The 16,375-nt window shown below is 42.1% G+C and overlaps 1 protein-coding gene and 1 long non-coding RNA gene across 2 annotated transcripts; one reads left to right on the top strand and one right to left on the bottom strand.

Annotated features, from left to right (window-relative positions):
* Positions 1–226: 226 nt before the first annotated feature.
* On the bottom strand, positions 227–1,183 carry LOC112544748 (U6 snRNA-associated Sm-like protein LSm2). The gene is given in 4 exon segments (XM_075932859.1): positions 227–482; positions 623–676; positions 876–976; positions 1,178–1,183. Coding segments are annotated over 4 exon segments (417 nt in total).
* Positions 1,184–2,183: 1,000 nt separating this feature from the next.
* LOC142829971 (uncharacterized) lies at positions 2,184–12,260 on the top strand. Its single transcript, XR_012904951.1, has 3 exons — positions 2,184–2,518; positions 8,127–8,228; positions 11,355–12,260. It is a non-coding gene; the product is annotated as an uncharacterized LOC142829971 (long non-coding RNA).
* Positions 12,261–16,375: the final 4,115 nt, after the last annotated feature.

Raw genomic sequence — 16,375 nt, 5'->3', positions numbered from 1 at the left:
CAACGAGGCTTACAAAGGCTTCCCCTGTTGGCCAAACCGTGTCTTGACTGCTGTGCTGTGCCAACAATCACCTGAGGTGGCTCACCGCGGTAGCCATTTTTATTTTAATGAAGCCGGGGATATTTAAATCCCTGCTTCATTGACTATTTCGGGTAGTCTATTTTACATGCCTCTGTCGGCAGAGGCATGTAGTCTAGACATACCCAGGGAGATCAAAGGTTGTGGATCAGGGTTGAGTCTTTAGGAGCTGCAGCAGAGGGAGCAGATGAAATGAAACAGGGTGGCGGATAGCAAAAAAGGTGACAAGAGTGAAGCCTGAAGCAGGATTATCACTGCTTCTGCTGCAAGCCTCCTTGTGGGCAGCATCCTGAAGCAGCTGGGTATCAATCTCATCTGCCCGCATCTGGACACAAGAGACAGTAGAGCCTCAGATAAAGCTGCTCTTGACAGACAGCATGTGAGGTACTTCTCTAGGGCTACATCTACACTACAAGATTTTTCAGCATAAAATATGTTAATGAGGGACTCATTAGCATAACTCGTGACATCATTAGCATATTTTCTGCCATTTCTTTTTGCGCAAGGGGATTTTGCACAAAAAGAAGCAGTGTAGCCTAGAGGAATCATACTGCTAGTCAGTGTGATATTCAAGTACTGATCCCCAGAGTAGAGGACCCTATAGGTTTATCTAGCAACTAGACACCCATGACAGGCTCATGCCAGCTGACTCAAGCTCACAGGGCTCAGGCCGTGGGGCTGTTTCATTGCTGTTCCAGGCTCAGTCTGGAGCCCTATCTGTTAGACCCTACTACCCCACAAGCCTGAATCAAGTGGTGTGGACCAGTTGCAGGTTATTGTTTGCTGTAGAAACATACCCACAGATATTCAAATCATTAATTAGCTCCACTACTACATACTTTCCAACCAAGGATTTGAGGAAGATATAGAAAAATATCACAGTAGGTAGAAGTGGGGGCTACATGGGGAACCCTGAGAAAGAAAGAATTTGTGGGCTGGGAGAGCGCAGAGTAGAAGAGAATGGATATAAAGGATAAGCCTAAATTGGGAGATATGGCCAGAGGCAAGGAGAAGATGGAAATGAAGATTTCTGATGGAAAGGGATGTAGTTCTGTATTTCCATTTATAAACACAAAATGGCTTTACAACATTTCTTTACTGACATTTTTATTTAGAAAGAAAAAAAAATGCAATACTATAGGTAATACCTCCTTGTTCCAGCACCCTGGGGACCCAAGCAGTCCTGAACTACAGAATTTGCTGGACCAGGGGAGGTCTTGGCTCACCTCCTAGCCATGCTTCCTGCCCCCGCCACTGCTAGCCCTGTTAGAGCTGTGCTCCTCACCCATGGGAGCACCAGTCTGAGCTGCTCTCCCAGCTGCCCGCCCTGCTGCCTCCAGCTGGGCCGGGATTCCATTTCCTGCTGTGCCGACCAGGCCAGGGCTGTGCTCCCAGGCCCCGCCAGCAGGGCTGTGCTCCCTGCAGTACCTGTCCAGCCAGGGCTGTACTCTCTGCCCCCACCAGCTAGCCCTGCTGCCTTTGGCTTTTGCGGAAAAGCGTCCATGCCAATCTAGACGCGCTTTTGCGCAAAAAAGCCCCAATCGCCATTTTCACGATCGGGGCTTTTTTGCGGAAAACAAATCTGAGCTGTCTACACTGGCCCTTTTGCGCAAAAGCTTTGTGCAAAAGGACTTTTGCCCGAACGGGAGCAGCATAGTATTTCCACAAGAAGCACTGATTTCTTACAGTAGGAAGTCAGTGCTTTTGCGGAAATTCAAGTGGCCAGTGTAGACATCTGGCAAGTTTTTCCGGAAAAGTGGCTGATTTTCTGGAAAAACTGGCCAGTCTAGACACAGCCAGGGTGTATTGAGCAGGGTTGCCACGAACCTAGTATACTAGTCCATTTATAATTATGTCACTCATTAAAAAGCAGAAAAATTTCTACACAAAATATTTGCTTAAAATTTAAGAATGAAAATGTGTTTCAGTGGAGTCAAGCTATACTCAACCTGCTTTACAATAATTCTACGACTTTCAAAAAACCTTAGGCTGTCTAGAAATTAATGGTTAAGCCTTCACTTAAGAAGGAAAAAACAAATGCATAACCACAAAATGGTGAATAACTATCACAGTGGGAGCACTGCTGAAAAGGTTCTGGGGGGGATTATAGTGCATCATTGCAAAAAAAGACACATATAAATCTGGAGTACATTAGCAGGAGTGTTGTTTGTAAGACACGGGAGGTAACTGTCATGTTATATTTGGTATTGGTGATGCCTCAGCTGGGCCCTACACTTTAGAAGTGATATGGATAAGTTGGCGAGAATCCAGAGACCAACAAAAATGATACAAGGAAACCTTTAGAAAACCTGACTTATGAGGAAAGGTTAAAAAAAAGTGGACATATTTAGTCTTGTTAAAAGAAGACTGAGAGGGGACCTGATAACAATCTTCAAATATGTGAAGGACTATGGTCAGTTGTTTTCCACAACTACTGAAGGTATGTACAAGAAATCACAGGCTTAATCTGCTGCACAAATTTAGGTTAGATATTAAGAAAATCTTTTGATCTCTAAGGCAGTGTTTCTCAAAGTGGCCTGTGGTACACACTGCTTCCTGTGGCTGCCCTTGGCTGCAATTGGCAAATTGGAGCCAAAGGGAGCCACAAGGCTCCGTGGCTGTGGAGCCAGTAAATAAACAAACTGCAGTGGCCAGTTAACAGGTTTCTCTGCAGGGATCTGCAGACCACTTTTTAGAAATATTACTCTAATGGTAGTTAAACTCTGGACTAGCCGTCCAACAGAGGATGTGGAATCCTGTCATTGGAGGTTATTAAGAACAGGTTAGACAAGGAAGCTATATTATCTCTTACATGCTACGTTGTCCTTCCACAGCACAGGGGGCTGATTTAGATGACCTCTCAAGATCCCTTCTAGCTCTGTTTTCATGATTTCGGCTTTATCTTTCTCCCACTGAATCCAATACAAGTTTTGCTAAGAATTTCAAAGGGACCAGGTTGGGGTTCATATTGCTACCTCCATATGAGTGTCATGATGATGATGACTATGACATTTTGAAATATACTGCTTTTTTAAAGATTTGAATCAGTGTGGCTGTGTCTAGACTGGCCGCTTGAATTTCCGCAAGAACACTGACGATCTCATGTAAGAAATCAGTGCTTCTTGTGGAAATACTATGCTGCTCCCGTTCGGGCAAAAATCCTTTTGCACAAAAGCTTTTGTGCAAAAGGGCCAGTGTAGACAGCTCATATTTGTTTTGCGCACGTCTAGATGGGCACGGACGCGTCCGTGCCAATCTAGATGCTCTTTTCTGTTAAAAGCATTTGCGGAAAATCATGCCAGACGTAGCCTGTGAGTTGACTTTCATAACAACGTGTTTTAGACAGGTCTCACGGGACATGCGGGACATGTGCAATTGGAGTTCCATTGTTTCCAATGAGTTTGTCACCCAGTGCCTGCAAAACTCTATTTGAAAAAAAAATGAAGTGCTTTTAATTATACCTATTAAAAATTAAATAATCATCAAACTAACTTACAACACGGTTCAATGGATTTTTGTTTTTCAGTTAGTCTTTGCTTCCACCCTTTTCAGAAGTGTCTGTGATTCACTGGTACTGGGTATACTTAGGGAATGAAGCTCCTTGGGATGAATTATAAATGTACATGATTTTATGGTTAGCTAAACCTTCTGACCAATTTTGGAGCTCTGTTATTTAGCAAGACCAGAGGAACCCACTTCCATACAGAGACCACAAATAGACCAAATTCTGCACCCTAGCTTGGAGAAAAAAATTGGTGACTGTCTCTAGGATTTGACACATCTTCATGGTGGTGAGATCAGGCTGAGCATGCAACTCTGGCTGGCTCCGTTCCAGAAGTATGTGTCCATTATTTTCAAATGAGGGAACAATAATATTTTTAGAGCTTTTCAAAACATTCATGATTAAATCTGAACCAAGCAATGTTCACTCAGTTTTGTATTTCACTACAAATCCTAATTTTGGGCTATTTTTCACAGGGAGGGATCGCTCAGATTCACAAACCTTTAAACAAGCTTGAATCAAGGTGTGAGTGTGCCTTGGCCCAATTATGATTTAAAGTGGGAATTAGGCTGAGTTTCCTTTGAGGTTTTATTTTAATGCTCAGTGGGATTCAAATCCCATACAAACAGAAGTCAGAAGAAAGCTGGAATCCCTGCCAACCAAAACTGCTGAGTTTCACATAGCTCTAAATACTTTACAAGGACTGAAGCTTTGTTTGCTCATTTGAAAGAACTGTTGGGATACTGCTCATAGTTTGCCTGACCTCTGCCTGTAATTGGGAAGGTTTAGTCTTCAGCATACCTGTAACTTTCCACTTCACACTCTGTCTCACCTATCCATTCAGGACAAACCATCTCTATGAATGTTAAGTATGCAAAGCCAAATCATACATAGAAAATGTCAGATTACTGCCAGACCTTCGGGACACATTTTGGTATTTTGCCATTTGGCCATTAATCAAAATAGTCACAGACAAACGCTACAATAGTAACACTGATTTGTGCCCATATTCTACCAACTGTAGCAGAGCTACATGCATGGCCTCTGTACTCCGATTACTCTTGCTAGAATCAGGAATCATCTGCCTAGCAGTATGGGATGTGTATAGTTGCCATTGCGAGGACACAAAAAGTGCCAGAGGCCTGCTGGATCCTAGGCTGTGCCTTAGTATGTGCCTTGTGTCTTGCAGCCACAGATCAGCCTCTCCAGATTTTTTGGGAGAAATGGAAGAGTTTCTTTGAAGTTAATGTCAGAAAGCTAAATTTAATGCAGAGACAGAGGGGGAACCAAAGGAGGGGTTCAGAAGGGGGAACATCATGATTCAATCAATGGGTAAGAAAGATGATTTTAGCAGCTATATTTCGCATAGATTAGCAGACGGCAATGGTATTCAAAATCAAAAGAAGAAGATGTGACAGCATCAATACAAGAGCTAAAGGGGTGCTAAACAAGAGATATAGATGTAAGCATGTAAAGAAAAGGATATTTCTTGGAGCTGCTGAGGTGGAAGAACCAATATGGGCTGGACATGTTGGGCAAGAGAGAGGGAGGAATACAACCTTCCAGACTGCAGGCTTGGGCAACAGGGAGGATGAGGGTCTTGTCCACAGTAATAGAAAAGGGAGAAAGAGAGAAAATGTTGAAGGGAGGATCAGGACTGCACTCCTAGTTTCATCTTACTGAATACAGATTTCCAAATGTCTCCTCCTGGTGTCAATGAATGAGTGAAAAGAAACAAAAAACAAAAACAAAAAAAGAAATAATAGACATCTTGGCCATGACAGTGATCTATGCAGAGCCGATTAGAAGAGTGGGTATAAAAGTGGCTTTTCACTCTCCTGATCCTAATCCCTCACTGTGCTGGGAAAACTGAAGGCTGTCCTATGGTATGCCTGGTGTCAGTGGATCCCAGGACAGAGCCAACATTACTGGCCAGGGATCAAGAATGCCACCTTAGCCAAATTCCCTTGTCCCATTGCTTTATGGCCCCTGCACTGGCACCAGTGAGAGGGTTGGTAATGCACAAGCCATAATGCAGTATCAACCAGAACCACCACATGATCCCCCCAAGGCAAGTTATGTCCACACTAGTGGACCTGCAGCAGTGGATCTGAACCCACCAGTGTCCTTTGCAGAAAGGAGTTTAGATGAAGATGGTGAGAGAGGGCTTTATGGTTTCACTTTTTTATTTTAGAACAGTCCGTTTTTATTCTGTTCCTCCTCCAAATTTATCTTTAAAAGGCACTTTTCCCAGGAATCCTTCCTGCCTTGATCTCTTCACCTTCCCCTACCTTAGGGATAGGAAACCAGAGACCAGATGTGGCCCCCTACTTGCCTGGCCCTGGCCCCAAAGGCTCAGGGCTCTACCTCCAACACTGTGCTGGTACTCCAGCCTCCCCACCTCCTTGTGGGCTGGAGCACACAAAATCTACTAGCCTGGGCGCCCCTAGACTCTGGTGTGTGAGGGGAATGTGGGGAGAGTCTTTCTCCATCTCAGTTGGGGGCCGTGTCAGTGATAGTTTGTTTGTGTGGGGTTTTTTTGCTTCTCACTTGTGTGTGGCCCCCGACTGATTTTTCTGTGGGTCAGTGGCCCTAGACCCAAAAAAGGTTCCCCGCCCTTGCCCTACCTGAATGATTTTCCTGTGATTTCTCTAGTGCAATCTATTTTGGGTCAGGACCATGTCTTACTCAATGGCTGCAATCCCACAATCTCATCTACATAAGCAGATCCTTGTGCTCAAGCGGAACTACATCCCCACACACTTCCAACTGTGGAGCTGGGGCTATGTTTGTAAAGTGCCACATAAACATACAAACTTTTGGCATGTAGATGGGTTTTATAAATAAAATAGATACTATAATCACATTATTAATAAACTTTCTGAAATATTCATGTTTGATATTGATGGAATTGGCAATTTTATCCTTACTGCTTGTGGTAATTTTAGTTTAAAATATAAATGTATCATTTCGGTTAAAAGTAGCCACTTAGCTCACATTTTTAAAGCTAAAGATTTTTTTCACTGGAACTGTAATTGTTTTAGATTAAACTAGAAAGGTTAGAGTAGATTATGAAACAGATTGCAATACTTATCTTTACTAACGTAAAGGTTATACATTTCAGCTACCATAAAGAATTGTGAAACTTCAGTATGTGTAGGGTTAAAGGCTGGAAATGGGCTATAACTTGCAGTGGAAATTTCCAGTGCATGTTTTATTGGCAGTGGAATGAACCATACCCATCTGAAGGTGTGCACGTGTGTGGTCTCTTCATAAACACATCGGAATGCTGTGTCACATTATTTTTCCTTTCAGCTTCCCGACCAGCTTTTGTTTTCGGTCTTCCAGAGTTTTATGGGGTCACAGAGTACATAGTTACCCTGAAGTCAGAGGAAGTTTTTCCTGAATGAGGGCTGCTGGATCGCACCTCAGCCTGCTCTGGGTTTTTTTCCGTTCTTATTCTTCAGGTTCCATTGACCTGCAGCTCTTGGTCACTCATTCATAGATTATTTATTGGCTCTTATTTTTGGACTGAATGTAACAGTTTGTACATGTTAACTCCATACAGTATAGATTATAAATATTTTAAGATAGGTATTATGTCTATATTAACCCCATTTTAACTAAATATTATAATTATAATCCCAAAAATAAGGCCAAAAAGTGTAAAACCAAGTTATATATGTCAGAGGCAGTTTAAATGTATAAGGCAGTGTTACTCATGTTAAATATGCAGGATAGGATTTTTAGAAGTCCTGAGTTTTTGGCTACAGTGTACTCCTATTCAAGTCAGTGAAAGTTTTACCATTGACTTCATGGAGAATGCATATAAGCCCATGTTGAGTGCTTTTGAAAATCCCATCTTACTCTCCATATACCCTCCAAGTCAGAGTGTTAATGGTTACTGTTCACTGAGTTTATGCTCGTAAGCAGTTTTACATTGGTGTGGTGTTGGGATAATTAGTTTTGTGTATTTTGAAGAGAATTTTGGGTCAGAAATAAATAAACTATAACATAAAATGTGGGGGTTTATATTAAAACAAAAGGCAAGAGCACAAAAAACAAGACCTGTGTATCATGGATACTATTTTTCTTTTGTGCCTCCTGTTAATCCACAATAACCTTAAAATACTGCTTTGGGATTTTCACCTGAATATGCTGCATTTTCACCTGAATATGCTGCAGAATTCAGAGTTAGGAGTAAGTTCATTTTTAAAAACAAAAAGTACAGGAAAATGGTTAGCTATCTGTCCAGTAACTATTCATTACAAAGTGCCTGGATACGTGCCTGAATGCGTGTGTGTGTGTGTGTTCTCAGTGCACTGGAGTTGAAGACTTTTTACCAGGAGAAACATTAATGGTTCAGGGAGCCTGCCACCCTCTTGCATTGACCCTGAAATAGTGGGGAAGGTGGGAAAATCATGGAATGTATATGTGCATCACATGTCAAAGAACAGTTCTTACAGTACATATTTCTCCTGCACAGTTTTGTCTCCTTTGAAAAATATATGCACATATACTAGATTTACTAGCAATTTTCTTTCAGATAGTAGGACTACAGGTTACTTAGAGAAACTGCAGCACTGACTCACTGAAATTGGCATCATCCTGGGCGCTTGAATGAGCAATACTGTTGCACCAGGAAGAGGTATGTACAGGCAATCACATTGCTCCTTTACAAATGTCTGCTATTGATATGTTACTCAAGAGGGATGAGGTAGTGGAATGAGCTGTTATTCCCAGAGGAGAAACCTTTGTTTGATGAAGTCAGAAATCCAGTATGATAGACAGAGGGCTGCCCTTTTATCCTTTACAAAAGGCTACAGACATTCTAGGAAATGACTGGAAAGACTTTGTGCAGTCCAAGTAAAAGAACTGAACCCTCCAAAAATCCAAAATGTGAAGCTTCTTTACAGCTTTGCTAGATTGAGATTTTGGAAAAACTCTAGAAAATGGAGTTTGATTAAGGTGGAATGCAGGCACAACCTTAGGCATAAACTTAGGAAGTGGCCTAAGAAACTGTATTTCCGAAAAATCATGAAATAAGGGTCAATTAACAATGCCTGGAGAGCCAACACCATTCACACAGAATTAATTACCACCCGAAATGCTGTTTTAATAGATAATAATGTTACAAGACAAAACTGTATTCAGGTACCGGAGGATGCTGGATATGCAACAGCAGGGTACGTATGAATGAAGTCCTTAAAAAATGGGGTACTAAGGGATGTAAACAAGACAGAAAACCCATCTGCTGGCAGATGTTTTGCTGAGATGGAGACTGCATTCACACAGTTGATATAGGTTGGGGTATCTGTACTCATATCCACAGCCTGGCTGAGGCAGAATTAAAGTTGCTTTGTCACTTTTTAGCTTCTGCAACACCCTCAAATTCAGAGGGACAGGTGGAAAGGCATACATCAGAAGATCTGACCAACAGAAGAGGAAAGCATTTGTCAAAGAACCCAGATTGTGATCTGTTCTCGAGCAAAATTTCCTGCATTTGTAGTTCAGGTTGGCAGCAAAGAGATCTGTGACAGAGTAACCCCACTGATGAAAGATCTGGTGCAGAATGTCTCTCTGTGTGTATTGACCACTTATAAAGGTCTACCATATTTCTCCTAAGGGACTCTGCAGTAGAACTGTTTAATTCTGGGAGGTGAAACCTCTTTAGCGAGCCATTGTTTGCTAAGTCAGAAATTACACGGATGGCTTCTCAACAAAACTTATTCAATCTCAGTTTCCTGCTTGTTCAGATAAAAGAGTGGTGGTTGTGGTGAGTGTTTGAACTATCTGGTTCTTGATGGTAGAAATGAATGTCTCACAAACTCAATGGCCCAAAACTCCAATATGTTTAGATGGAATTAATTCCCCTAAGACAGGGGTGGGAAACCTCCGGCCCACAGGCTGCATGTGCTTCATCAGGGTTAGCTGCTGGCAGGCTGAAAGATGGTTTGTTTGCTGAATGGCTGCAGGCACTGAGCCCTGCAGCTCCCAGCTGGCATGGTTCAACATTCCCGGCCAATGAGAGCTGTGGGAAGCAGTGACCTGGCCTGCTGGCTCCCCACCCCTGCCTCCCCAGTACCCTGAGATTGACCCAGAGTCCCACATTTTGATAGCAGCATCTGTTACCTCCAGAGTCATAACTGGTTGTGGTGACAGGAAGGGAAGTTCCTTGAACACATTTCAAGAGGCCATGCACTAGTTCAGCGACTGAAGCATTTGAGCTGGCACATGAATGAAAATGGTTCTGGGATGCATTAACAGCAGTGTTGTGAGCAAGACACCAGAAGTCATTCTTCCGCTCTACTCTGCACTGATTAGGCCTCAGTTGGTGTATTGTGTCCAGTTCTGGGCACCACGTTTCAAGAAAGATGTGGAGAAATTGGAGAAGGTCCAGAGAAGAGCAACAAGAATGATTAAAGGTCTAGAGAACATGAGTTATGAGGGAAGACTGAAAGAATTGGGGTTGTTTAGTTTGGAAAAGAGAAGACATGATAGCGGTTTTCAGGTATCTAAAAGGGAGTGACGAGGAGGGAAAACAATTGTTCTCCTTAGCCTCTGAGGATAGGACAAGAAGCAATGGGCTTAAACTGCAGCAAGTGGGGCTTAGGTTGAACATTAGGAAAAGCTTCCTAACTGTCAGGGTAGTTAAACACTGGAATAAGTTGCCTAGAGAGGTTGCGGAATCTCTTTCTTTAGAGATATTTAAGAGCAGGTTAGATAGACATCTATCAGGGATGGTCTAGACAATACTGGATCCTACAATGAGGGCAGGGGACTGGACTCGATGACCTCTTGAGGTCTCTTCCAGTTCTAGTGTTTTATGATTCTATATCCATAGAATGCCTGTTTGGACAATTTACATTGTGGAGCCAGGCCTGAAGACATCTGAGGTGAAGTCTGGCATACTGAATTACTTATCTGCACATGGACATGTGTCCCAATAGCTGCAGACACAAGTGTGCAGTTGTCCTTGGACTGGACTGATGGATTTTGGACAGTGCGCTGGAATCTGTCAGAAGAGAAGTCAGGGCAGTTTTAGAGTCCAGATCTACTGCATGACATTTCTTCTTTGTCTTGTTTGGAATGTCAGCTTGTCAATATTTAATTCTAGACAGATGAGGAAAGAAATGTCTGATGACTGGGATATTTTTATGTAGGGCCTTGATCTTCTCCAAATCAGCCAAATGTCTAGGTAAGGAAATATTTAAATCTCTGAATGGTATGCACAAGCTCAGATCTCAGTTTACAAAAATGCTAAATCTTCAGCATTGCATTAGAAAGGCCTGTACTGCACCTCTGATCAGAACAGTTTCCTCTGTTATTATAGTGTAGACATCCAGCAAGCGAAGCATTTCATGGAAATTATTTACTGTGTACATGGTGTCACCAATCTTCTTGAAAAAAGCTTAGCTTCCACACATGGCAAGTCTTCTTTTTCAGTGTCTCCAGCTTTTTTTTTAAATTGGTGTCCCTTTCACACAACAAACCTGTTAGTGTGATCCCTCTAATAAATGAAAAACATTTTTTAGGCTTAATGCTATTGTAAATTCTGGAAGCAAAGCAGGACTTGGGGACGGAGGATGACAGCTTGTGACCCACCCCTGTAATAGCCTTGTGACCACCTAAGGGTTATTCGAGGAGTGGGTGGGTGAGATTCTGTGGCCTGCGTTGTGCAGGGGGTCAGACTAGATGATCATAATAGTCCATTCTGACCTTAAAGTCTATGAGTCTATGAAATTGAGAACCCTTGTCCTACTGTATTTTGTAGATCCCTTGGTATGCCAGTGGCCAGGCTACAAAAATGTCTCATCGAGATGGCTGTTACCACTGAATGTGAAGTCATGTCAAATGGGACAACTGCTGCTTAGAAAGATGTCAAGGTAGCAGAGTATGTTTCAGAAACTATGCTCAAGAATTGTTCTTTGTATTTTTCAGGAAGCTTGTATCCAAATATAGAACCTGCTGACTAATAAATAAAAGAATATTTGGACAATAAAGCCTGATAATTTAGAACATAAGAACAGCTATATTGGGTGAGACCTAAGGTCTATCTAGCTCAGTATCCTGTCTTCCAGCAGTGGCCAATGCCAAGTGCCCCGGAGGGAATGTACAGAACAGGTAATCATCAAGTGATCCATCTCCTGTTTTGAACCCTGATATAGTCTTTGCCTTCACAACAGTGGCTGGAATGGAACCTGGTATCTGCCAAAGGATCACAGAAGGTCCCGGCAATGTTTCATTAACGGAAAGGGTGACTCCTCCTAGAGTAAGAGTTCCACTTGCATTCCTATAGAAATAGCTTTCCTCTTTATGGGACCTTGAAAGTCCTCAAAGTCCTCAAGAGGAGGTGATATTGGCTTTGGTGTAATGGCCTCTCTCACAGTTCATGGTAACCACACCTACATCCCCCCTCTGTTCAGCAAAGGCATTCACTCTTAGCCTTCTAGCTCCCCAGATGGCAGAGAAACCTCTCTCCTGACTGGGGTATTTACAGGTGGCACAGTTCCCTGAATACTCTGTGAATTCCCAGCAAAGCCAGGCTTCCTAAGAGATAGTAAATAGCATAATTGCAAAAGTAGAGTTACCACACAGCTCTTTTCAAGCAGGCACATTTATTCTTAAGGTAAAACCATTACAGAGAAACCATGAAAACCAGAGAACCTACATACATGCTAATAAATTTAGCAGAGTCCACTCCCTCACTCTGACAAGAACTTTGTCCAGCTAACAAACCCCACCAAGGGGTTTTCCCATGTTTACAAGTTCACCACTACTTTTGCTCAAACAAGAACCCATACTCAGCCTACGTCTAGACTGCAGGCTTCCTTTGGAAGAGATCTTCCAAAAAAACTTCTTCCAAAAAAGCCACACTGCCAAAGTGCATTGAAAAAGCAATCTGCATTTAAGCTGTCTCGCATTTAAGCTAGGTTTACTATGGAAAGAGTGGCCACCAGGGCACCTGTGCTTTTTCCTCTTCTTTCAAAAGAACTCCCTCTTCCCTGTCCACACACACCATTTTCTGAAAGAGGTTTCCCAATGTCAGTAAAACCCCTCTGTTCTTTTGATTTTTTTAGAAAGAACGCCATTTTGAAAAAACTCTGTAGTGTAGACTTAGCCTCTGACATGTCCTTCTAACCTTTCCCAGGAAGGACTGCCTGTGCCTCCAAAATCCTATGTTGGTCTTTTGGTCTCTAGAAAATCCAGTTTTCAATAATTTAGGTGCCTCAGAGGATGGTGGTACTTTGCAGGAGGTGTGGCATGGGTAGGGCTCACTGGCAGTGCTAGCTAGTGACAGAGCAGGAATTTTCTGTAAATATTTTGTATGGATAATATATGTGTCTTAGTTTCCTCTACGTGTTACATGGTTAATTCAGAGGTGGGCAAAACCTGTTTACTCTTGGATGGGATATAACAAAAGCTGAATGGCACTGAGTTCTGGGGGTCAGGTCAATGGCAGGTTTGTGAAGACAATGGCAAATTCAATCACTGGGTCAGCTGGCACTTACCAACTAATGGCCATGGATGACAAAGAGTGTCCAAGCTCTGTTCATCTAGCTATTTCTGTGTAGCCAGCATGGTCAAGTTAGTATCACTACAGAGTTATAGCATAAAGCACAGTTAACTAAACTGTGCCCTACTACTTTTACTAATCAGATTTTTAGTCTGAGAAGACGGGTACATTTCCATTAGTGGAGAATGGAGCTGAGTGTTTTCTTGAGACAAGTTACCCATTATTTTATCATCCTTTAGAAACAGGAATATTATACATACTGCAGTTATAAAATATATCTCTTTTTTCCTAGTGATACAAAGCTTAGCACAATGCCGTGGTGTATGTGAAGCAATAACTCATGCACTCAGATAATGTCTTCATATTCCTAAATGAGCACTCTGGTGCGGGACTGAAATGATGAAAGAAATGGATCCCATTATCATCAAATGCCATTGCTCCCACATTTCAAGTTTTCTTAAGGAAGTATTTGGAATGTGGAAGAGAGGCTCTGTGTGGCAACAGTTACTAAGTAGTCTATTTAGCAAACTGTTATTTTAATAAATATGTTGTTGTCTTCTGTTCCAAATAGGTGTTTAAATGAACTCCACACTTTTCCTTGGAATAATCTGAGGTCACAGTTATTTGTATATTCAAATTCTGAGCCTGTTTTCCATCAAAACATTTTTTGGCATTATGCGTTTCTTTCAGAAGAGTGGTGATTAGTCTCCATTGCATTAATTCAGTTGTCAGTGTTGAAACTCATGCAGGGAGATCAGAAATATTAATTTGAATTTTGTAGCTCCAGAGAGAATTGCTGTATGGAGTTACTTGTACTATAGCAGATATCAATAAACAGAATTGTATTGATTTGCCCCCATACTGTTTGAATTGTTTAGTAGCTTGCCAAGCTCAGGTATATTTCAGGAGAACAGGCAGTGAGTGAAGCTAGGTCTGATTGGCATTTTAATTAGTTTTGCTGCTTCTTTTGAGCTCTCAGCCTGCTATACTATCCTGAGATCATTCACCTTAATACACCTTAATACAGCTTCTGATTCAGTTTTTTTAATATGGTGAGATCCAAAATCATATTGATCCTGATTTATAGAAGCACTGAGCATCCACAACTTTCTACTAAAGTTAAACGGAACTGAAAGTGCACACCATCACTCAGAAATCAAGTCCACAGTTTAAAGCCTGCTCATATTGGCAGTATATTGATGAAAAAGTAAAATAGTATAGGTAGGATAGTTACATAAAAAGTCAACTTAATACTGTAATTGCAATCCCACCTCAATGCACTTGCAGGCCACATCTGTTAACATGTATGGTCTTAGCCCAAGAATAAATGTTTTTCCAAAACTCAAAAGTCATCTGTTTGGCTGTTTGTGATGGGTAAGAAAAGAGTAGTGTTTAAAGTGCTGTTTTGCATCTTACATTCAAAAATAGATCTTGTGGGGAGAGAGGTGAATGAGAGGCCTTTCTAGCATGGAGAAAGGAGAGAGTAGGTCTCATAAGAGCACCTACCTAATTATCCTGGATAAAACTTCTTAAAAATACCATTTTTATTTACAGACTTACACACAGACTGTATTGATTATCTGCTTCCTTGCTACCTCCTTTAAAAATACCTAAAGGAAAATCTCAACCCAAGAACATTATTAGCAAAATTACAGATTTAAAAACAAACAGTGATCACGTTTTTACCCAGAAAAGCCACAAAATGCACATGTCCCTGAAAACCAACTGAAAGGACATGTTTTCTTGAGATTCACTTTCAAGGACAGAAATGACACAATTGAGTAACTCCTGGAGACTGTGAGCTGTGTTCTGTGCTTGGTTACACCCTCACACTTCCACTGCCATTATGAGGGGGGCGTGGTTGTAACTGAGGATGGATTTTAGTCCAGGGTATATAAGGAGAAAGAATTATAAAGTCTAAATAAATCATCACTTCTGAAGGCATGGCATAAGAAGCATTACTAAGAGACTCATGCGTAGGCCAGATCTACAATAAGAGGCTAGATCCTCAGTTTCATTACATTCCCATAATGCTGCTTTGGCAGCCTAAAATAGGGTAGAATCAGAATCAGAATCATAGGGTTGGAAAAGATCTCAGGAGATCATTGAGTCCAATCCCCAAGAAAAGGAGGCACGGAATTTACACATTGGCCCAACCAATTGGTAGGCCACATTGGTAAATTGCACCCAGAAAGCAGCAGATACGAAGAAGAGGTATTTTAGAACTCCCCCTGAAGAGTGCTGCTTTATAGTAGGGATGTAAGCGACTATCGGGCAGTCAGGTCACTACCCAACATCCCTAGGCTTATCGGGTAGTTGAGTCACTACTCGACTACTTGTTTCCTCCCACCCCCCACTGTCTCTGTATCAGAGGCAGCAAGGGGGGGAGGAGCCAGTAGCGGGGGGATCCAGCTTAAAAACCAGCTCCCTCCAGCATTGTCTCCGTGGGGAGGGGAGGCAGTGAAAACAGAGGCGCTGGGTCCCAGACCTACCCCCACTGCAGCTCTGCATTTCAAATGAAGTAATAGCCTCCTAGCTCTTATTACATTTAAAAAGCAGAGGGGCAGCAGTCTGGGACCTGGTGTGAGCTGAGACTGCTGAGTCCCAGCTCCCAGCAGGTCCCAGCCCTACCCCCACTGCAGCTCTGCAGTTTAAATGTAGCAGGAACCAAGCTGCCTGCTCACCCAGCTCTTACTACATTTAAACTACAAAGCTGCAATGGGGTGCATTATTGACAAATTCTGTACTTGATTCAAATTGTATCAAGTACACAATTAGTAAGTTACCTGCTTCTTAACACCCTTACTTCATACTAACCCTCATGACAGACTTGGTGCAAATTGCGCCATCCAGCCTACAACAAAGATTGTGTTGGGAAGTGACAAGTCCTCAATGATATAGACAAGGCAGATGAGGTAATATCTTTTACTTTACCAACTTCTTGACATGCTCTTTCACCAACTGAATATGGTTCAATAAGGGTATGTCTAGACTACATGGCTCCATCGACGGAGCCATATAGATTTGTTTATTGGGCAAAGGGAAATGAAGGGCGATTCAGCTGTTTGTTGGCTCAGCGCGGCAGCCATTTAAATTTAAATGAAGCGGCGATTATTTAAATTTCCCTTTGCTTACAACCCTAATCTACATGGCTCCGTCGATGGTGCCATGTAGTCTAGAGTCAGCCTAAAAGACATTACCTTACCTACCTTTTCTCTTTGTATTCTGGGACCAACACAGCTACAAAACTGTGTAAGACCACAATTATGTTTTCTAGC

This window comes from Pelodiscus sinensis, chromosome 6 (assembly GCF_049634645.1).
Source record: "Pelodiscus sinensis isolate JC-2024 chromosome 6, ASM4963464v1, whole genome shotgun sequence".
Lineage (NCBI taxonomy): Eukaryota > Metazoa > Chordata > Testudines > Trionychidae > Pelodiscus > Pelodiscus sinensis.
This window is presented reverse-complemented; position numbering and strand designations above follow the sequence as displayed.